Genomic DNA, 24,597 nt, shown 5'->3' with positions numbered 1-24,597 from the left:
AAGGCTTGGGCATGGCGGGCTATGACTTGTATAGGGAGCGTGCATGAACTGTAGGAGGCAGCACAGGAGCCGTCAGATTTTTGGCGCGAGGCGTAATGTGATGTGTATTGTTCTGATGTAGCCCACAAGATGGCAGAACCTACTATGCACAAGAAAACACGTGACGTGTAAATGTGCATGTTTATGGTTCCGATTCAGGCCACAAGATGGCAGACCCTCCAACGCGCACGGTCCCTATTAGGTTTCGTAGTTACCCGTCCGTCATGTCATAATATTAGGTAACCCTGAACGGGGGCTGTTAGTGGATATCATGATATGGTCCAAAAGATTGAAAAATATTTTTTACTTAGGAATGTGCATATTGTTAATATTTTTAACAAACGTTTGCTTTGTGTACCTCCACCTTACACAAAATCGCAGCCAAATAACACTAGACCCTACTAATAGTGTTGTGTTCCTGCCGGTGAGTAAGGTTGCCAGAGCTCAACGAGGGTGGGAGGGGGTTAGGGTCGGCAACGCGCATGTAACTCCTCTGGAGTTGCAGGCGTACATAGGCTACGGATAATGCTTACCATCAGGCAGGCCGTATGCTTGTTTGCCACCGACGTAGTATAAAAAAAAAAAGTGTATCATAACTTCATAAGCAGAGGATGATACTTTAAAGATAATACGTATTTTTTCAGTTTAAATATTTATATTCTAATTCCAAATATACAAAAAAAAAACACACATACTAAAATCACAAATGTCTAAAATACAAAATTACAATGTGTTTAAATGATTGTAGTTTTAATTAATTACTTTTTGAAAAAAAAATGTAAGAAAGATATTGTTACCATATTTTTGAGTTAACCTGTATTTGACTCATAAACGTACTTATGATCAATGGTTCATGAGCATATTTCAACTAAAATATACACTTGAACATTAGGGAAAAGGGTACAAGTATATTATTACACATTATGCCGTAATGTATTTAACTGTACGCTCCGTTGGTTTTCCCCAAGCATTCAAAAAACAGCTCTGTATAGTAAACTTTAAGACACTAATTCGTTTAAAGATTAAAAGGGTTAGTCTTTTCCAGTGTGAGTAATGTTTAATGTGGGAATAATTTCAGTTTCTGATTTAAACTGAATCTAATACGGGTAGATAATAGCCCCTGGCACCGTCCGCTTTGAGATTCACTGTGAAAACACACTAGGGTAACTATAAAAGTTACTGCACGTACCATAAAAGACATAACTACAGTATAAGTTCATGCTAATATATCCCTTATTCATGGGTATGGGTATGGGTTTGAAGCGAAATTCGCTTGGGAGGCTTTGATATGGACAAACAAGGCTTATGACAAATAAGGTCCCAAATCACTGACGTTATAATTAAACGAGGGTGCGGAATTAATCACCAGTACGGATTTAACGCATATAACGTGATTTTTCAAAAATGACATAACAAAATACTGGATAGGTTTTTAAGGAGCCTGGAACTTGTTTTGAATACATATTATTATTTATCAATCCGCCGACGGAGCGGCAGCTGACGTAGTACGACACCATAAATAATAGTACGTTTTTGTCGAGGCGAAGAATGTAGTAGGTATTTGTTGGCGGAGTCATAATTTTAGAGGGGCAAACATGGACTCCCCATTTAATTTAAAAAAAAAGCAGTCGCGCAAATTGAATCTGCAATGAAATCTTCCTAATTTACAACGTTCTAAGTTCATCTTGCCGGACGTTTTTCGTCATTAAAAACCGGCCAAGTGCGAGTCAGACTCGCCCGCCGAGGGTTCCGTACTTGTTAGTATTTATCACGGTTCATGAAATACAGCTTGGTGACAGACGGACGGACAGCGGAGACTTAGTAATAGTAACCCTAATAAAGGCTTTTTCTTCTCTGTTAGGAGGAGGGATAAAAGTAGCACTTTTCTTGCATACAATTTTTTTTAGCTCAAATAATATTTTGGAACCTGATGTGAAAAGAAGTATGTGTCACATTGTAGCAAAATCATTTCCACCTTGGGTGTTACCAATTGATCCCTCACTACGCTCAGGATTTGGTTGTATTGTAGAACCCTTAGCTTCGTTAAGGAATTTCAGGATTCAATTGCGCCCTCGTCGTAAATATTTGTTTTGAATCCCTTATGACATGATATACTATTTCATAGTTTCATACATAGATCGGTAATATGCATCTCGGTAGTCATGTTTCTACGTCGACACACCGTTAGCGCGATCTATCTCGGAGGTGGCGCCATCTCTCAACAGGTTCGTAAACTACAGTATTCTTACTTGGCCGAGTTCTTGCCGTGTTGTGATCCGTGGCCCATCACCCGCATCTCCTTGGACACGTTGCCGTTCAAGGAGAAGGAGTTCTGGGGCTTCTTGTCCTGAGGATACAAATACAAATTAAATATAATGATGAAAGTAAAAATCTGACAGTATTCAAAATTAGTTGAAATATCTTTAAAATTATTTAAAACCATAGTCTCACAATAATTACAACTAGCCCTTGATAAAAATGTTGCTTAAAAACAGAGAATAGAGTTAAAAAATGAAGAGGCATAAGTTCTTCATTTTTTTATTTGTTTGTGTATTTATGAAATAGTTAAATGACGCAACTTATCTTGGGTATCTGACGTATAACATTGATGTAACTTGTCTGAGGTAACTTATCTGGTATAGCCCATCTAAGGTGAGTTATCATTATCAGGTTATTTATCTCCATTAACTCAACTGTTTTCTCCCAAATGTGGCTTGTAGTTAAACTCATTTGAAAGAACTGTTCAGAGATAACTCACCACTCGGGACACCAGTCCGGTACAATGAGGTAGGTCTGAATGTTGTGGTCCTTGAGGTACGCGTTCCTCTGGTCGCCGTGTCCTACCTCCTTGTAGTAACTCGTGTAACTCACCACTCGGCTGGTGTCGTCCGGTACAATGAGGTAGGTCTGAATGTTGTGGTCCATGAGGTACGCGTTCCTCTGGTCGCCGTGTCCTACCTCCTTGTAGTAACTCGTGTAACTCACCACTCGGCTGGTGTCGTCCGGTACAATCAGGTAGGTCTCAATGTTGTGGTCCTTGAGGTACGCGTTCCTCTGGTCGCCGTGTCTTACCTCCTTGTAGTAACTCGTGTAACTCACCACTCGGCTGGTGTCGTCCGGTACAATCAGGTAGGTCTCAATGTTGTGGTCCTTGAGGTACGCGTTCCTCTGGTCGCCGTGGCCTGGCTCCACCTTGTAGTCGGTGCCGAGGCATTGGAGGGTCTCCTTGGTGATGTGGACTCGGCTGCAACAATTATCGCAAAGTTATTGTACACCAAAATTCGAATAAAGATAATAGAACAGAAAAAAACCTCAATTACATTAAAAAAATCACCCCGCGGCATTGATGCTGGCATTAAGCTACTTGTGAACGTTTAATGAGTGCGAGGTGTGCCCCTCCCGGATACTTCGAGCCTTCGGCCCTACGTGAAGCTCGGCCTTCGGCATTCGCAATGGCTGTTCACGCCATGATCATTGGCCTTCGAGTCTATTACAGACCATACAAGTAGTGTCAGCTAGGGTGACGTTTTTCATGGGTGTGTAAGCCAATACGGGAGCGGCAAACACACCCATAATACAGCCTCTCTCCTCCCTGATACTCGTTCATGGGAGTACCCATTTTGGGAAGTAAATAACAACTAAGTATACCTATGTGTATATCCTGCGAAGCCGCCGCTCTCCATGTAGTTGGCAAGGGTGACGTCATTAGACCATACGTCGAACTGCTACTTGCGCAGCCCGAGCACCACGCAGTGAACGCGCGCCGTGTGGATGCCCACGCGCATGTTCATGTCCACCGCCATCTCTCGGACCAGCCAGTCGACTAAACTATTGAGCAAATCTACATACCCCGCTACACCGCCGCTCTCCATGTAGTTGGCGAGCGTGACGTCGTTGGACCACACGTCGAACTGCCACTTGCGCAGCCCGAGCACCACGCAGTGCACACGGCCCGTGTGGATACCCACGCGCATGTTCACGTTCACCGCCATCACTTCTCGGACTAGCCTGTTGAACAAACGGAATGTTAAGCAGATTGTAAAAAGAAAACTTTAGTCTGTCAAAGAAAATATTATTAATTTCGTCAGATTATGAGACCTGCTACTGAAGAAATACAAGAAGAATTTTATTATTTTTATTGGCACAATAACGTAAACTTAAAAACTTCTTCTTCCTTGCGTTGTCCCGGCATTTGCCACGGCTCATGGGAGCCTGGGGTCCGCTTGACAACTAATCCCAAGATTTGGCGTAGGCACTATTTTTACGAAAGCGACTGCCATCAGATCTTCCAACCCAAAGGATAAACTAGGCCTTGTTGGGATTAGTCCGGTTTCCTCACGATGTTTTCCTTCACCGAAAAGCGACTGGTAAATATCAAATAATATTTCGTACATAAGTTCCGAAAAACTCATTGGTACGAGCCGGGGTTTCCCGGCGGGGTAACCCGCGACCTCCGGATTGCAAGTCGCACGCTCTTACCGCTAGGCCACCAGCGCTTCAAAATTAACTGAAAATAACACCTGAGAGTTGCGTCAAATGGTCGTCACTCAGCTTGGTGTCACAAAATGAGTTACATGAAACATGACGTACACCACAAAGCTGATTTTCATTAAGGCCTAGTAGAAAACTATAGTAGACGCAAACCAAATTGACGACCGGGGTCTTAAAACTTCTCATTCACACTCGCGTGGTCGTAGGTAGGATGAGAGAGATAGTGATATGACTAGGTCGTCAGTTTGGTTTGCGTCTACTATAGGTGGTACTCAGTAAATGTATTATGTGGACATAATACACAAGTGTAATAGAAAACATACACATCAATAGCCTATAAGATAGAGAGATGCCCAGTGTTTAGAATTAGGAACTACTTCTACTGCACTGCTTATTCATAAAATAGTGTCTTCTTTTAAGGAGTTATCAGACCTTTATAAGGGTTTCTTATGGAGCACAGCTCCCAATACCTATGCAATAGCGTACACGCAGCATTTGATACGAGGATCGCCGGCCATCGCCAAGCCTAAAGGGGCCCACCTGTCGCCCTAAAGGGAATCGGCCTGTCAGTTAGAATAAAAAGTTGACAGTTCCGAACAGCTGACTGGCCGATACCGTCCGGCGGACTGTTAATCAGTGGGCCCCTTAAGAAGCAATAGTAGCTTTAAACAAGACATCAGGCCTTTATATCGTACTGTTTGGAGCAATGTTGCTATTAATACTCACGCAATAGTGTCAATCATGTCTAGTCGTATCGCATATTAAACATATTTAAAACCGTGTCTAATGCGAAGCAAAGACTTTAACAACTTGGATCTATATAAGGTTATTTTTGGAGCACTACAGATCCCAATACTTACGCAATAGCATCAATCATGTCTAGTCCCATATAGAATAGAATAGAATAGAAAAACGTTTATTGCAAAACCATCTAGAAACAGCACCACATTAGTAAAAAAAAGAAAGAAGATCTAATACACTAAACAGTTATAACTACTTGTAACCTATACTAACACGTAATATTTACAGTGATGATGCTGCAATAGATATCTACGCAGCACTTGGCATGGTCGTCGCGCGCCTCCGGCAGGCCAGACACGTTCCTTTATTACGTATTTAAAAGGTACTTTCATGAGCATATACAAGACCACAGCACCTAATACCAAACCGTTATTTAAGACCTCTATAAGTGTATATTTGGGGTAGCACTGCTCCTAATACTTACGCAATTGCGTCGATCATGTCTAGTCCCATCTCAACGCAGCACTTGGCATGGTCGTCGCGCGCCTCCGGCAGGCCAGACACGTTCCTTTGTTACGTATTCAAAAGGTACTTTCATGAGCATATACAAGACCACAGCACCTAATACTAAACCGTTATTTAAGACCTCTATAAGTGTATGTTTGGGGTAGCACTGCTCCTAATACTTACGCAATTGCGTCGATCATGTCTAGTCCCATCTCAACGCAGCACTTGGCATGGTCGTCGCGCGCCTCCGGCAGGCCAGACACGTTCCTTTGTTACGTATTCAAAAGGTACTTTCATGAGCATATACAAGACCACAGCACCTAATACTAAACCGTTATTTAAGACCTCTATAAGTGTATGTTTGGGGTAGCACTGCTCCTAATACTTACGCAATCGCGTCGATCATGTCTAGTCCCATCTCAACGCAGCACTTGGCATGGTCGTCGCGCGCCTCCGGCAGGCCAGACACGCAATAATAGCAGTCGCCCAGGAGCTTGATGCGGAGGCAGTGGTGCTCGGCGGCCAGGCGGTCGAATCTGGGACAATATTAGTTATTGCGTCATTTATTTTATATTGTAAGGTTTCACAGTTATCAGCATCTACCAATACACACGTATCGTCAGCAAAAGTTATGAATTCAAGGTCGGGACAAGCCGTAGGGATGTCGTTAAGTAAAATTAAACATAAATTATTCCCCATTGATGATCCCTGGGGGACAGCTCGATTTCCGATTTGTTCGAGTTCCGATACCGTATCTAGGACATACGTACACTGCCTTCTATTTTTTAAGAAGGAAGCTATTGTATAAAAAAACCCTCCTTTGACTCCATATATTATTGTGTTACAACTGTGTGTTTGTGTAAAAATGTCCAATAATATTTATTCATTTAAAAAAAGACAGTAAAAGGTAGTTGTGTAAGGTCAGTTAGTAAGGTATAAATCAGTCTGTGACAGGACGATAGGATTAGAAACGCAAAATGGTGGTTTTCTCGTATTTTTTGTGCTATGTACGGGAGCTGTCAATTTCAGTAAATAACTAATAGAGAAGATAGGGACTGCTAGTGCTTAAAAAGGAGAGAAGGAAGGAGTGAGAGAGACAAATTTTGGGCTATATCTACTCAAAATGACGAGCACTATTGATTTAAGCAATAAATAAAAAGCGGCCAAGTGCGAGTCGGACTCGCGCATGAAGGGTTCCGTACCATTTAAGACGTATTAAAAAAATCTACTTACTAGATCTTGTTCAACATTTTACCACTTTGGACACACATTTTACCACTTTGGAAGTGTCTCTCGCGCAAACTATTCAGTTTAGAAAAAAATGATATTAGGAACCTAAATATAATTTTTGAAGACCTATCCATAGATACCCCACACGTATGGGATTGATGAAATTTTTTTTTTTTTTAATTTTATGCCGTATTAAAAAAAAAACTACTCACTAGATCTCGTTCAAACCAATTTTCGGTGGAAGTTTGCATGGGAATGTATATCATATATTTTTTTTAGATTTTTCATTCTGTTATTTTAGAAGTTACGCGGGGGGGGACACACATTTTTTCACTTTGGAAGTGTCTCTCGCGCAAACTATTCAGTTTAGTAAAAAATGATATTAGAAACCTAAATATCATTTTTGAAGACCTATCCCTAGATACCCCACACGTATGGGTTTGATGAAAAAAAAATTTTTTTTTAATTTTTATGACGTATTAAAAAAAAAACTACTTACTAGATCTCGTTCGAACCAATTTTCGGTGGAAGTTTGCATGGCAATGTATATCATATATATTTTTTAGATTTTTCATTCTGTTATTTTAGAAGTTACGGGGGGGGACACACTTTTTACCACTTTGGAAGTGTCTCTCGCGCAAACTCTTCAGTTTGATGATATTAGAAACCTCAATATCATTTTTAAAGACCTATCCATAGATACCCCACACGTATGGGTTTGATGAAAAAAGGTTTTTTGAGTTTCAGTTCTAAGTATGGGGAACCCCCAAAATTTATTGTTTTTTTCTATTTTTGTGTAAACATCATAATGCGGTTCATAGAATACATCTACTTACCAAGTTTGAACAGTATAGCTTTTATAGTTTCGGAAAAAAGTGGCTGTGACAGAATCGGACAGACAGACGGACATGACGAATCTATAAGGGTTCCGTTTTTTGCCATTTGGCTACGGAACCCTAAAAAGTGTCTCACTTTTAATTGTCAGTTTTGTAAAGCAGTTTGCCATTCATGTTGTATGGACCGTTGCAAAACTGACTAATAAATTTTGTATGGAAAATTAAGGATAATTAAGGCAAAACGGATTTTTTTTTCTGAAACCCCTCATAAATCGATTTCCAATTAGTGGTTCGAATTAGAGATTATGGATGGTAGAGGCAAGGAACAGAAACTCCTTAGGCAGAATTGTTGCAAAAGTGTTCAGCTGTCAGCTATAAATAATAGTTCCAAATCTCTCCAGAGTAGCGCCAGAGTAGCTAAGAACCTAGGCGTTTTTGACGGAGTGAAGTACGCTGTCTATGATTAGATTTTTTTCTCAAGTATTCTGGGTATTGTAGCGCCACCTGTTTATGGTTTTTTGTCGGACACTTTTTGGTATATGGAGTTACTTCTGTAGTATAAACTTTCATGGAGACATCAAAATGATATCCAAATAATGTCTGTCACGTGTGAATTTTGCTCGTGGAGGTACTTATTTTAAATCTGGAGGAAAGACAAAAGATAATTTATCCAGAAAATCATCCCTTAAGAGGTTGAATAATCTAACTTTCACCCCGAAAGTGAGATAATTGATGCATCGCCTGATAATCGAAGTATTATACTCAAATTGAATGATTGCCTTTGCATTTTCTCAAGGCGTTGTAATTGTTTCAAAAATAAGGAGGTTTGTATGGAGAATAAATAAAAAGCAGATCTGATAAAAAACAAGTTACACAAATTACTAATAAGGTTGTTTCCAATTTTTTGAAACGCTTGTATTACGTTCTATATTAACTAAAAGTTGCCCTAAAATTCAACTTTTATACTAAAAACGGCTTTAAATATGTTAAATTAACAAAATATATTTTGACAGCTGCTTTCGCGCCCAAAACGCTCTTTGAAAATTGTGTGACGTCACAGTTTACGGTTTGACACATAACTACATACACACGTAGAAGATACGAAGTGTCAACTGACATTTGTCATTTGTCGTTTATCGCCTAACTGTCAACAGTGTCAATCCGAGAGTTGTGACGTCATCAGAATCTTCAAAGACGTTTCGAGTTTGGTCACGTGACGTGTGCCGAAAGATATTTTAAATTCAATATTTACAAAAATATGGTCATTATAGGTCCCCTAAAAGTAGTTTAACATGTTTTTATAATCCAAAAGAATTTATTGGGATACAATTCTGCCTTAAGATTTGTAGATGGAAACAACCCTATTCCACCGAATACCGAATTTCACCTTCCCATACAAACGGAGTTTCGTTCTCTTTTTAGGGTTCCGTAGCCAAATGGCAAAAAACGGAACCCTTTTATAGATTCGTCGTGTCCGTCTGTCTGTCCGATTATGTCACCGCCACTTTTTTCCGAAACTATAAGAGATATACTGTTCAAAATTGGTAAGTAGATGTATTCTATGAACCGCATTAGGATTTTTACACAAAAATAGAAAAAAAAAACAATAAATTTTGGGGGTTCCCCATACTTACAACTGAAACTCGAAAAATCTTTTTTCATCAAACCCATACGTGTCGATGGATAGGTCTTTCTGTAACTTCTAAAATAACAGAATGAAAAATCTAAAAAAAATATATGATATACATTACCATGCAAACTTCCACCGAAAATAGGTTTGAACGAGATCTAGTAAGTAGTTTTTTTAATACGTCATAAATGGTACGGAACCCTTCGTGCGCGAGTCCGACTCGCACTTGCCCGGTTTTTAAAACTACATGTTGGATTGTAATTAAACTTTGCATATACAATGACATGTGGTACATCTATGCCTGTAATTCGTTTATACAGCTTATAAAACAAATGAATTAGAGCAAAGACGAGTTTAGTATGAAAAATATAAATTCGCTGTATTTTTTTTTTACTGAAGCCACTTCACCTAATTACAGGCATAGATATACAGGGTGGACAAATAAGAATGATACACTTTGTTTTTAAATTTTAATTACATTAAGTGGAAATTTTACTAAATATTTTTTCATAAATATATTATTCAGGGTTGGCAATTGTATACGGAAGATAATTTCTGCCAAATGTCTACCACTAGCAGCAAGCAATTTTATCTCAAATGTTTCTGTTAAAACACGTTGTTTGCTCGATTAATTTTGAAAAAAAGTGACAGTGATTGGCACCCAAATTCCCCAATTTTTGCAGCTCTTGACTTATTTCTGTGGGGCTATCTAAAATTACGTGTCTATGCTAACGAGCTGATGAAATTTAAACAGTTAAAACCGACTATTCGACACAAATGTACTAAGATAATGCGAAAAATGTGCGAATAGATGCTGAATATTGGGATGATAAGAGCTTACATTTGCCTGCTGTTAGAGGTGGACATATGTCAGACATTATGTTTCGCATGAATTTGCCAACCCTGAAGAATATATTTTTAAAACAACACTTAATAATTTTTGAACTTAATACAGTTAAAATTTAAAAACAAAATGTATACTTCTTATTTGTCCACCCTGTACCTTATCCTATTGTAAGTACAATGTTTCAGAGCAATCTAGCTAGTCGTTTTGAAATGAGAGCGTAACTACGTTTGTATGGAGAACCGAGCTTGTAAAATATAAAACGGGTTAACTTACGTATGAAAGTCACGTTTTGAATGCATGGCGTATTCATATTCAGGCTTATTTCCGATTGGTTTTGTACGCGTCGCGGCATCGGGGTTTTGGTTTAATAATTTTTTGGCTCAATCAGTTTTTTTTTGTTTTTTTCAAAACGTCCCATTGCCGTTTGCTAGAAGGACGCCTTGTCAGGTTATTTGTATAAAGATACAAGCAAATCTCTTCCTTATGGCAAGCGACGAAGTGACATAATTATAGCTATTCGGTGTTATAATATATCATGAAAAGGGCCCGTAGATGTGATTCCGTTGACGGAAAAAGACGTCACACTACATAGAGATTGATGATCCTAAATTTTTTTATATAATGATGTTCTAAAATATCTATATTGGGGTAAATAGTAGGCATACCATCTTCGGGGTTGATATAAACGTCTTCTTGAAAGGGTTCATCTTTCTTATGCGCCATATGTGTAATATGTATACAAGGTGCCCGTGAACATTGCGACAGATTTTAACGGTGCATTCCTGATGGCACAGAAGCAAAAAATGTTATATGACTTTTTGTGAAATTCGACAAAAAAAAAATTTTTTTCCCCTTTTTTTGAACACTCCTGTACATAAAACGTAATTTCTATTGATAAACACATAACCTAAAATTAACAAAAAAGTTTTTTATTTTTATTTGGGGGTACCCTCTCGAATACATTTTTAGGGTTCCGTAGCCAAATGGCAAAAAACGGAACCCTTATAGATTCGTCATGTCCGTCTGTCTGTCCGATTATGTCACAGCCACTTTTTTCCGAAACTATAAGAGCTATACTGTTCAAACTTGGTAAGTAGATGTATTCTATGAACCGCATTAAGATGTTTACACAAAAATAGAAAAAAAGCAATAAATATTGGGGGTTCCCCATACTTAGAACTGAAACTCAAAAAATCTTTTTTCATCAAACCCATACGTGTAGGATATCTATGGATAGGTCTTTAAAAATGATATTGAGGTTTCTAATATCATTTTTTTCTAGAATGAATAGTTTGCGCGAGAGACACTTCCAAAGTGGAAAAATGTGTGTCCCCCCCGTAACTTCTAAAATAACAGAATGAAAAATCTAAAAAAAATATATGATATACATTGCCATGCAAACTTCCACCGAAAATTGGTTTGAAGGAGATCTAGTAAGTAGTTTTTTTTTAATACGTAATAAAATAAAAAAAAAAATTTTTTTTTTCGTCAGACCCATACGGGTGGGGTATCTAGGGATAGGTCTTCAAAAATGATATTTAGGTTTCTAATATCATTTTTTTCTAAACTGAATAGTTTGCGCGAGAGACACTTCCAAAGTGAAAAAAAGTGTCCCCCCCCCCCTGTAACTTCTAAAATAACAGTATGAAAAATCTAAAAAAAATATATGATATACATTACCATGCAAACTTCCACCGAAAATTGGTTTGAACCAGATCTAGTCAGTAGGTTTTTTTAATACGTCATAAATGGTACGGAACCCTTCATAGGCAAGTCCGACTCGCATTTGGCCGCTTTTTTAATTTTTCGATGTCAATCAATAGGTATGTCCAGACTACACCTCAAAGTGGCAATACCTACCGCAGTCAAAAACGTGTTTTGTACCGACTTATGGCGAAAGAATGATTTCGAAAAACATTTAATTATCTCTGAAACTAGGCCTAATTCAGAAAATTTTATATGACATAATAATTTCTAAATATTACCAGAAATGCTTAGTTCAAATGTCTCGCAATGCTCACGGGCACCTTGTATTTAATAATTAATCATTTGTCAATCACTTTAGATGACTAACATAGATACTTGACAATCAGTACAGAATATCTCGCCGACCATCTTACATTGTCACTCACTACACACACACATAACACACACATACACATTATTACTGACGAACCTTTTAAAACCCAAAACAGCGTTAAACTCAGTTCCTCCTTCACTTTCGAAAATGTTTATAAAGCGCCAATTACCCACTACAAGTTAAAGATCTTGACCTCAAAGTTCTAAAACACTCGTCCAAGTATCCCCAAGCACGTATTCTTGAGTAAGGACAAGTCCTGAATAAACTACGGCAATGGTCACCCTTGTCCGACTTATATGGCCTGGAGAAAGGTCGTATGTCCATGTGTTGTGTATGGAGTTAAGATTTTCTGATTTGGAAAAGGATACTCCTATTCGATTTATGTAGTTGCAACAAACAAGCTGCAGAGGACACAGTTAGAATATGATACGCAGTATTGTAACAGATTTTCACAATTTGTAACACATAGTCTGACAATCGTACACAATGCACTAAACGCATCTTACTAAACGGTAATTAATCGTGTCGTCACGATCATGAAGCCGTGTTGAAGTATCCAAAGTAAGACAATTTTTATTTTTAGAATGAGTAGGAAATATTGCGTTTATGTAAAATGTAAAATACCGTATTTTTGATTTAGTAAGTTAAAAAAAAATGAGACTTAGTGTAGGGCAATAATACTCATATCAGAAAGATCAGAAATAATCATTTTGAGGAAATTAATTTCTAGTAAGCTGGTAACCGGGTTTGCGCTGTCCGCTTTTTTCAGTTACAAATTACTAATTTTCTATCTATTTAACCTTTTGAACGCTTTAAATCATAAACGAAAACGTCACTGTCACGCCAAAGTAACGGGAGCAAGTGTCAAGGTTAGTTAAGTTAGGTTATGGTGCAATAAATGATGGTTGATTGATTGACAGCGTCCGCCCTAACACATATAGTTGTCCTTAGCGATGGGCACGATGTAGTAACGACGACTTTAGGTGTTCTTTGCGTTCAAAAGAGTAACATGAATTTGTTACAAAATTCAACATGCATCTTCCCAATTGAATATCATGGGTCTCACTAATTACCAGTTCACAGGACGATAACGGCCTGTCAGTTATTCGCGATTGTCAGCTTTTGCCGATATCGTCCGGCGAACTGCCCGCGTAGCCAATGCGCATATCGTTCACGCTCCGTGGCGAACGAAACGCTACTGTCACAGTCGCACTAATATGGAAAAGTGATAGAGAGAGATGGCTACGCTACACCATAGAGCGTTAACGATTGTAACTTTGGCTACACGGCCTGTAGTCAGTGGGCTTCAGTTAAAATACTATACCTACCTAGAAATTTTAACTGCGAAAGAAGTTACTTTCATACTCGTACTATTGCTCTATATGAAAGCCAATAATAATAGAGTCCAAGAGACACTGTGGTGAATTATTTATAAAAATATTGACAGTGCTACTTTTCTATGTCACTTATCTGGATTTTAGTTCACAATAGTTGTGTAAGAGAGCAAAGTTTGTTTTGCTGCGAGTTTTGTTTTTGAGTCACGAGTAGAGGATCAAACAAGGTTTCAAAAGTATCTACCAATCTGTAACAGCTTAACAAAATGTGATGGTTAAATAATAAATAAATAAATATTATAGGACATTATTACACAAATTGACTAAGTCCCACAGTAAGCTCAATAAGGCTTGTATTGAGGGTACTTAGACAACGATATATATAATATATAAATATTTATAAATACTTAAATACATAGAAAACACCCATGACTGAGGAACAAATATCCATGCTCATCACACGAATAAATGCCCTTACCAGGATTTGAACCCGGGACCATCAGCTTCGTGGGCAGGGTCATTACCCACTAGGCCAAACCGGTCGTCGCAGGATATTAAGCATCATTTATTGGAGCATTCTATCGACTGTCTTGTGTGACGCATTTTATTTATTGTGTTGCAACGTTATGCCTGCTTATTATAATCGCCTGCTTTAAACTTACTCTCTTCGTAGGCAGGGTCACTACCCACTAGGCCAAACCGGTCGTACTCGACGACCCTAACGTGTTGAGTTATAGAGTAGTGACCCTGCCTACGAAGCTGATGGTCCCGGGTTCAAATCCTGGTAAGGGCATTTATTCGTGTGATGAACATGGATATTTGTTCCTGAGTCATGGGTGTTTTCTGTACTAGTTTCTGTAGAGTATTTATAAATATTTATATATTATATATATCGTTGTCTGAGTACTTTCAACACAAGCCTTATTGAGCTTACTGTGGGACTTAGTCAATTTGTGTAATAATGTCCTAAAAAAAAAAATAACACCGAAAATTTTTCTGTATTTTGGACCAGTAGCACAGAACAGGAAAGTCTAGCTGAGTTGACTCTGCAAATCTTCGGATGATTCGCGTTTGTACGGGACATATCGGTAGAAAATTTCATGGAATGCTCCTATTTCTTCATTGTTTAAGTTCAGCCAGTTCTTGAATAACACAATGAGTACGGCTTATTCTTTTTCTCAGTGTATTTAGGAGACTCACGAGCGATTCTTATTTAGAATCTTGAGTTAAATCTTTAGTACCTACGAAATGTAAATACTTTTACTCTGGTCAAGAGTGCCACTTATGACTTAGCACGTCGGTAGCGAGATATTATTAGAGGTAAACAATGATAATATAGATCTATAGACAGGTTATATTCAAACTTATGGAGCACAAAAAATACTTCCATATATATTTCTAAACCTACGAAGAAATCTGTTATTTTTAATTTTCGCAAACCATTCATCTTTGTCGTACTAGTTGTTAAACATGAGCTTGTCTCTTTCTCTTTCGGTGAGTGGGAGCTCGTTAGGATGTGCACATTTCTCGCTTGCCCTACAAGCGATTCAATTTTAGAACGCGTGTTGAGTTATAATCAATATATTGAAGGTAAAACATAAAATATATTTAGAATAAATTGGATCAATTTTACATTTAAAAAAAAAACATGAATTAAGCAATACCTATTAAAAAGTTTGTACGTATTAGAACTCGGACTATAAATCACTAGCTGCGTGAATGAAGTGCCTGACTGTGCCCAGTGAGCAAAATACGATTTCGCTCACTGTTTTCTTGCGTCAAGGATTATAATCATAATTCGTTACCGTTCTATGGTCTTTCATCAAAAAAAAAAACATTTATCTGCATCCAAACAAGAATTAAAAATATATGAAAAAGTCGGAATTCGACAGTCTTTAAAACAACAATAAGCTGTACCCAAACTAAACAAGACTCTATATGTATTTAAATACAGTTCAAAAGAGAAAAACACTACCACATGAATGAAAAGGGAGCACTCAGACGGAAAACGCTTCGATTGATTCCCGAAAAAAGTTGAAAATAGAAACAAATGTTTGGGCCACTGATTGCAGTTAAGACCACATGAAAATGAATTCTATTAATGAATTAATAGGGTTGAGAGTAGAATAGCGGTTTTGGATATTTATTGTTATTTTGGCGTCGACAGTGCTCCTATTTCCTGCTCAAGCTTTATGGGCTTTTTTTTAATTTCGTATGTTTAAGGCCCCGTAGCTTTAACTGCGCATTTTTAGAAGCTATTTTCATATTTTTAGCTTTTGCGTATCAATTGTTACAAATTTTTAAAGTGCGTTTTAGACCTATGTTGGTTATTATTTTCTGTCCAGCGAAAGTCAAGAAAAAATATTCGAACCAATGAAGTCACGAGAAAATCCTCAAGATTTTTGATATAATTTTTGGAAACCCTAATGTTATCTATAAAAGTGGTACCATTTTTCAAAAACTCCTTTTTTGACTTCAACTTCAACATTTATTCAGCAAATAGGCCACAATGGCACTTTTAACACGTCAACATGGAATTTACATACAAACAAAAACAAGCACATCAACAATTATAAAATACAATTAATTGAAAATATCAATGCAAACTAAAGTATTATTGTTTAAAGTAAAAATAAGTAAAGTATTATTGTTATTTAGAGGTATATAAAGTCACTAAATGTCGAACTACAAAAAAAACTAAAATAATAAAAAAAACAAACAGATACAAAAACACTATATTTTTTTATTTATAACTTTTTACTTACCCCCAAAAAAATCCCATCCTATGACACTCCCGTGATCAAGACGAATCTAACGATACCTCGTACATCAAAATCCATCAAGCCGTTTAGGCTACAGGAGGCCACAAAGAAACAGACATACATACATACATACACTCGAAAAACATTACCCTCCTCCCTTTGGCAGTCGGGTAAAAAGAGCTTTTACGAGCTGGAGTGGTGAAAAGTTACTTACTGCTACGCATTTTCAATCATATTGATGCATATATATATAAGCCTGGGGTGAACGACATTCGGAAGATTGCGGGTCACTTCTGGTTCTGGATGAGAGTAGCTCAAGACCGGGACAAGTGGCGTACTAGAAGAGAGGCCTGTGCTCAGCAGTGGGCGATATAAGACTGGATATGAGGTTTATGATAAAATACGCCTATACACGGTGCTCACGTGGAACCCGAAAGATTTTGACAGTGTATTACTGATCACATTTAGAGCCTAAAACGTCATATAAACTTTTCTGGATCTCGCCTAGTTTCAGAGTTAAAAAAAAACATTTTTTTGATCGTGATGATGCCATTCCCAGATCAAAACGCCTTTTTGATCGTGATGATGCCATTATGGGGTGTAGTCTAAATATCCTTATTGATAGATGTCAAAAAGTGACAAGTAACCTTTGCAAGAACTAGTTTTTACAAAAAAAAAATCGTAATAAAATATTTTCAGTGCCAGTTTTACCATACCATTAATTTTTTACGTTCAAAATTTGAAAAAAAAAAACCGCTTGCGCTTTTTGCCGAAATTTACTGAAACTCATATAATTTTTTTTCCTTCTTTTGGCATCAGAAGTACGTGGTTAAAATCTTTCGGGTTCCTCGTGAGCACCGTCTATATGTCTAAAATTAAAAGTTGAGCATGTCTAAACCCTCGAGTAGTTCTTAATCTCATTAGGTTTCAGAGTTTATGACAGAGGGTATAAAGTTTGTACAAAGTGTACAATTGTAAGTCATTTAAACACAAGTAGCTAAGAGGAATATAAGTGTATAATCATTTTTTAATAAGTTTTTCATTGCTCTGGGTCCTTTTCTATTCAACAGGTAAGATCTGATGAATCTGCGCGTCATCTATGGTCCATTTACTCGAATATCTTCGTTCAGTTGAATATCTTGACAGTAGTTCTTAGCTAATACACAAGGCTCACGCCCCCGAATGTATCATTGAAATCCGATCATTAGATCTTAAGTCAATACGATAAGGTTGTCAATCGTATGGCAATGTCGCTAGCATTACGCCCCAGTTCAAAAACGTCCCAAGTGCATAGGAAATGTATGGCGTATTGGACTTTATACTACAGAGTGTAATCTCGCAATGAAGCTGAGACGTATATTCGATTGGGGCCTGCAATCAACGATGACCTATCACTAGATGGGTTGATTTATTTTGTAGTTGAATATATTTTTGCTTCAGCGGCCGTAGCACGGTCACGTTCTAACAAGTAAGTGTGAAAGTGACAGGTATAGCGACCGGCGATAAAGATAAAAAAAATCTGTCACAGCAGATCTTCATAAATTTGGTGGATAAATAGTTCCCCGTACTGTGTAGGGAATGCTCCCGTTACCGAGTTTGTATGACAAGAACCGAGAATCCCCGGTTCCGGTACTATATTTGTATAGAATACCTGTACCCAGAGCACTTCCTAATACTCGTATAAGCGCAATTTTATCGTACGTATTCCATGCATAGCCTGCCTGAATATGTATAGTATCTTAAATATTTTTAGTAAGTAGTGGTTAGTTTTGCACATTGTAATTTTTGACAGAAGGACCAATTCGAACTTAAAAATACGTCAAACATTAGTCAGTGTCAAAAGTGACGTTTTTGTTTGAAGAAATATTTGACGTATCTTAAAGTTCGAATCGGCCCGAAAGACGAATACATTTTTCTTCAATCTCCCGTTGACCACGAACGCTGTAAATGGTTCAATGTTGGGATGTATTTTAAATTCATTCATTATAATAAGACGTAATTTCCGAAAAAGGACACAATCTACAAAAAATTGTCAATAACATTTGAACAATCTGTCAAAAAAGTCATTCATATATTGACAAATTTAAAAGGATGGTTTTTTTTTCCTTTAATTAGAGGTCAATAGAAATGGCAAATAATATAAACAATATGACACATTTTGTTAGCATTTGACGTACGTTGATTATTTTAACTTTTTTTTTTATTTTTTTATTTTTTTTTTATTATAGGACATTATTACACAAATTGACTAAGTCCCACAGTAAGCTCAATAAAGCTTGTGTTGAGGGTACTTAGACAACGATATATATAATATATAAATATTTATAAATACTTAAATACATAGAAAACACCCATGACTCAGGAACAAATATCCATGCTCATCACACGAATAAATACCCTTACCAAGATTTGAACCCGGGACCATCAGCTTCGTAGGCAGGGTCACTACCCACTAGGCCAAACCGGTCGTCACAACTTAAATATAAATAATTATCATATATTTTAATTAGTAATAAATAAGAGATTTAAATATCTAAACTGTTGATAAAATCATGATTGTCCGCCAAAAGAGCGAGATTACGAAGAAATTATTGGCATTTTCTGTTGAAGTCCGCTTTACGTCCATTTACGAGGATACGGGAGCTGAGATTTAAATATTTTAGGTGAATATATCCGTCTCGCTAACGAAAGCGGCTTCTTAAACTAGTGCGGTATCCTAACACCGGGTTAGGCGAAAAACTTGCGTAAAAATCTCAAGAATCTATGATTTATACTCGACTCTTTCCTCCTCCAAAACTTAACTAAAAGTAACGAAATTTTGAGATCTAAATGGTAATAAAATTATCTGTTTAAGACTATTTTGCTTTTTAGGCTAATTGATGTCAGTTTTTAAAACCAAGTTTCTCTTTGCAGCCTAGTAAATTAGGCCGTTTTCGAATATTGGAAGTAGCCTTAAGAAATAAAAATATCAAAAAGAGGAAAACAGTCCGACACAGATATTAATAATAATAATCTGTGTCGAAAAAATCATTGCTTCAGCTTCAAAAACCAAGGAGGAAACAGTCGAGTACGTTTGAACGGAGAAATTACCACTCCTGTTGGCTCTTAATGTATCGTTCCTTATTCCTTACAGCGCGGCTTACGTGGGCGATGACTCGCGAATGCGACGCGGCGCGGCGGCTCAACAGCATTCGGAGATCGCCCGCGTAGGACACTGCCATAGGTATCAAAGGATTGAATTCACCCGCGCCGCTTCGCGTTCGCGAGTTATTCGCTCAGGTAAGACACTGCCTTACACCAAAAACATGCGAATTAGCGATTTTGTCTTTTAATCTGCTCCATCTATCGGTAACTATAGATCTGCGGTTGCATCCGAACGATTTAATTGACGACTCAAAGTCGGTAAACTCGTTACTGCAATCTATTTGCCTCTCTGTCGATCTTGCGCATTCGAGCAAGAAGAAAATAGATGATCTTTGATTTAAGACGTTTGAGGTTATTTACACAAATATAGCTAGTAAACGTCAAAATATGTTTTCTACGTTTAGCCTTAAGAGTTCGCAGCAAGCTCGGGCCAATTTCACCTTCCCATACAAACGGAGTTCTCATTTTCAAACCACGTGTTGGATTGTAATGAAACTTTGCACAAACAATGACATTAGATATATCTAAATCTATGCTTATAATTAGTTTATACAGCTCCAGCTTATAAAACGAATCAAATACCGTAAAACTACCCAACTATAGTTCAATACTGCAACTATGGTCCACAAGTTCAAAAGGAAATTAAGTATCTATACCAATGTTCCTTTTGGTTTACTCCTAGTTTTACCTTCCATTTATAAACATACTTTGCCTTAGAACTACAAAAATATAGTAAAATACACACCTGAACGAGAAAACTTGAGTTTATTTGTGGACCATAGTTGGGAGCTTTGGACTATAGTTGGGTGGTATTACGGTAGAGAAAAACAAGTTTTGTATGAAAAACTTAAATAAGCTGTATTTTTTTAACTAAGGTATCTGAAGCTACATAAACTAATTACAGGCATAGATATACCTTATCCTATTGTAAGTACAAAGTTTCAGAGCAATCTAGCTAGTCGTTCGAAAATGAGAGCGTAACTACGTTTGTATGGAGAACCAAGCTTGCTGTGGAATTTTAATGCCAGTGTCACTTCCGAACTCTGGTTTCGATTCCAGGAACTTGTTACCGAGGTTTATTATATTACTACCCGCAATTATGTGGAGGCCGTTAAAGTGCCTCCTCCCAGTCCCCCCACTTAGTACTAGACTACTCAATTGCAAACCTATGTAGTACTACTTGTACCTGTTAGAGGATGAATTCCAAGAAAAAATTATCTCACGTTATTTTTCAGTTTATAAAAACTTCTAGCTAACTAAGCTCGACCTTGTCTGCGTGGAATGTTGATGAATGACTAACTGTGACTCATAATAAATCGTGCCTTGATCATATTTTTGTTTCGGGTAATTGTCGGACTGAATCCGTTGTCTGCACCGCTGACCTAACTGATCATGATATCACGATGGTTGGTATCTCGCCTAAAATACATATACAAAGCAAACTTGCCCGCACAAGAGTTGCTATCGATTTCCCCACAGTGAGATCAGAATTAGAAGCCGTAGATTGGAGCCCCGTCTTGCAAAACTCCAGCCTTTCCGACGCTGTAGAATTTTTTACGACTAAAGTCTCTACTGCAGTATCCAATAACTCAAAAGTTTTAAGATTAAGCAGGTCTAAACATGTCCTTCAGCCTTGGATGACCCCAGGGTTGCTTAAATGTTCTAAACTGAGAGACAAACTTCACATGGAATCGCGTACAGATCCTGCTAATATGTCCAAAAAGTTAATTTTCACTCGCTATAGAAACTTCTATAGAAATCTTCTTAGAAAACTTAAGTCCGAACATGACTGTAAAGAATTAGCCCAAAATAAAAACTGTCCTAAAAAGTTGTGGAACTCGATTAGACGTATTACACATAGCAATGCTCCTTTTAAGTCATCTGACGATCTACTTAAAATTAAACCCACAGTTTCAGAGTCCCTTGACGTATGTAACACCTATTTTTCGACAGTCGGCTCGAAACTTGCGGAGGTCATATTACTAAAACTAAACACTAGTCAAGAAAATTTAGCCTCGAAAGTAGTCACTGCAAAAAGTAATAATTCCTCAGGATCCTTTTGTATCGAGCCTACAGATCCGAACGAAGTTCAAAGTCTTATACTTAGATTAGACCTTAACAGTGCCTCTGGTCAAGATGGTATAAGTAATAGACTTTTAAGATCTATTAGTGATGTTATATCTCCTCCACTTTCGGCTATTTTTAACCTTAGTTTCTCGTTGGGTTCATTTCCTCAAGATTGGAAGACCGCTGCCGTAGTTCCAATACACAAAGGTGGGCCTACTAATACACCAAACAACTACCGGCCGATCTCACTCCTTGGAGCTTATTCTAAACTACTTGAACGGCTAGTACACAAGCGTCTTGTCCAATTCCTGGAAAAAAATCAGCTCCTGTCTGACCGTCAATTTGGCTTTCGCCAAGGAAAGTCTACGGATGAGGCTGTAAAAAAATTAACAGATCTTGTCGTTTCACATCTTGATGAAGGCAAAGAATGCATTGGTGTTTTCCTCGATTTGGCAAAAGCCTTTGACACGGTGTCGATTCCCATCCTGCTCAGAAAACTGGAGGCTTTTGGAATCCGTGGAAAATCGTTGGATTGGTTTTCTAGTTATCTTACGAGTAGAAGCCAGCATATTAAAATAGGAAACGTCACTAGTGCTGCGAAGCCTGTGATATTCGGCGTACCACAAGGCAGCATACTTGGTCCTACGTTATTCATTGCATATATCAACGACATCATGTCGCTAGACCTTAAAAATAGTGAAGTTTTATGTTACGCCGATGACACAGCCATAGTGTTTCATGGTGACTCATGGCGGGACGCCTATGATGTGGCTACAGCAGGGTTACAACGACTATCCACTTGGCTAAACCAGAATCTTTTAACCCTTAACACTGACAAATCAAAATTTATCGGATTTCATAAAACAGCGGCATCATGTCCTCCACCTGCCTTTTCTTGTCTTAAAATCCACAGTCACATTTGCATAACACCGCCTACCTCTGCGTGCTCCTGTGACGGTATAAATAGAACCAGTTCACTCAGATACTTAGGCGTTATAGTCGACGAGAACCTTAACTTTAAAAAACATATTTCAGCGACGTCTGGTAGGGTTCGCAAACTTATATACACTATGAAACTTTTACGGGAGGTTGCGGATACTCACCTGCTTAGAGTTGTATATTTGGCTCTGTGTCAGTCTATTTTAAGTTATTGTATACTCGCTTGGGGTGGTTCTGCTAAATCAACTTTAATCACTTTAGAGCGAGCACAAAGAGCAGTTCTGAAAGTCTGCCTAGGACTCCCCCGACGGTATTCTACTTCTGAACTTTTTATTAAAGCGCACGTCTTAAGTGTTCGTAGATTGTTTTTACTGCGTGCTTCCCTTTACGTACACAATATGGTCAGTCGTCAGCCTAATCTACAAGACATGATACTAAAAAGAGTGTACAAAATTCCCAAGCCCCCTGTTAAAACTGCTTTTGCTATGAGATTCTCGGCTTATCTCTTTCCGCATTTATACAATAAATTAGTAAAAATCTGCGACATAAGGCACTGTAACTTAACTGAAGCAAAAAGGCATATCCAACCCCTACTACTTTCTTGGAACTATGATGAGTCAGAGGATATTTTGAAATGACTGTAGTAGACGACAATATTCAATTGCGTCTGCTCCCGAAAGATGAATAACTTCTACAGCTACTTTTCTTTTATTTTGTTTTCTCTCACATTTCGTAGTTATACACACGCACATATTCATACATACATACTCACATATATACACACATACCCTCACATAAACACTTTCACTTACATACAACTTACTGAGACCTTTTTAACTGTTTTTGTGCTTAGTTTGATAGTTAGTCATATAATTAAAAAAATCTTATTTAATTTAGTTTTAACAATAATGTATTCTGTTAAAATGAGAACCGCACCATTTCGATACTTCTCTGAGATTCCCACGTGACAGGCTGAGCCTAGTGTGGGGATCAATGTACTGCTGGTCTTGTAATGCCAAATTCTTGAAATAAATATTATTCTTATTCTTATGATGATGCTATACAACGTGTTACACCAGCTTCTGAAAGTGGGGTGGGTACACGCTGTATAGGTCATACGGAGCAACTTTCACTATGAGACCAACTCTTAAGCTTACCGTGGGACTTAGTCAATTTGTGTAAGAATGTCCCTATAATTATTTAGTTTATTTATTCTAATCTTATAATTTGCGTATAGATGCAAAGTTAATGTATTCGCTTCATACCTACTCTGTTCGCCACGACTTGTACGCAGTACTTGTACTCAGTCAATGTCCACGCTAATTTGTTCGCAACTGGAGCCCTCTAGAAAATCCCAGCGTAATAAGAAATGCAAAATGTGCATCTATTATGCAATCTCGAACGCTGCGCAAATATTTTGCATACGCGGTGCATAACAAAATAGACTAACATGAAATAAAAACCGGGCAAGTGCGAGTCGGACTCGCGCACGAAGGGTTCCGTACCATTATTTATAAAAACGGCAAAAAAAATTGTTGTATGGGAGCCCCCCTTAAATATTAATTTTATTCTGTTCTTTTATTTAGTATTTGTTGTTATAGCAGCAACAGAAATACATCATCTGTGAAAATTTCAACTGTCTAGCTACCTATCACGGTTCATGTCATGAGATACAGCCTGGTGACAGACGGATAGATGGACGGATGGACGGACAGCGAAGTCTCAGTAATAGGATCCCGTTTGACCCTTTGGGTTAGGAACCCTAAAAACTAAGTGGAACCTATAAGGCAAATAGATATTTAGGTAAGTTAAAATGCTCTAATTATGCATATACCGGGTGTCGTCTGTAACGGGAGCAAAAATTTAAACGGTAGGCTGTACTCCTCAAAGCTACATTTAAAAGTTTGACGACCGGTCTGGCCTAGTGGGTAGTGACCCTGCCTATGAAGC

The 24,597-nt window shown here is 37.8% G+C and overlaps 1 protein-coding gene across 6 annotated transcripts in view; it reads right to left on the bottom strand.

The window, feature by feature from the left end:
• The window catches only part of LOC133526503 (adenylate cyclase type 5-like), a 472,750-nt gene that overhangs the window by 54,936 nt on the left and 393,217 nt on the right, over nucleotides 1-24,597 (bottom strand). For 4 of the 6 annotated variants that reach the window (XM_061863171.1, XM_061863191.1, XM_061863185.1 and 1 more), the window contains exons 13-16: nucleotides 6,168-6,314; nucleotides 3,889-4,047; nucleotides 2,911-3,283; nucleotides 2,289-2,386 (exon numbers count right to left, since the gene is read on the bottom strand). In XM_061863171.1, coding sequence (XP_061719155.1) covers nucleotides 2,289-2,386; nucleotides 2,911-3,283; nucleotides 3,889-4,047; nucleotides 6,168-6,314 — 777 coding nt within the window. The remainder of the gene's footprint in view (nucleotides 1-2,288; nucleotides 2,387-2,910; nucleotides 3,284-3,888; nucleotides 4,048-6,167; nucleotides 6,315-24,597) is intronic. The other 2 variants (XM_061863199.1, XM_061863207.1) reach the window with 2 other exon arrangements.

The sequence above is a fragment of the Cydia pomonella genome, chromosome 1, assembly GCF_033807575.1.
Source record: "Cydia pomonella isolate Wapato2018A chromosome 1, ilCydPomo1, whole genome shotgun sequence".
NCBI classification, from domain to species: Eukaryota; Metazoa; Arthropoda; class Insecta; order Lepidoptera; family Tortricidae; genus Cydia; species Cydia pomonella.
Note: the sequence above shows the minus strand (reverse complement) of the source record. Positions and strands in the feature narration are given on the sequence as shown.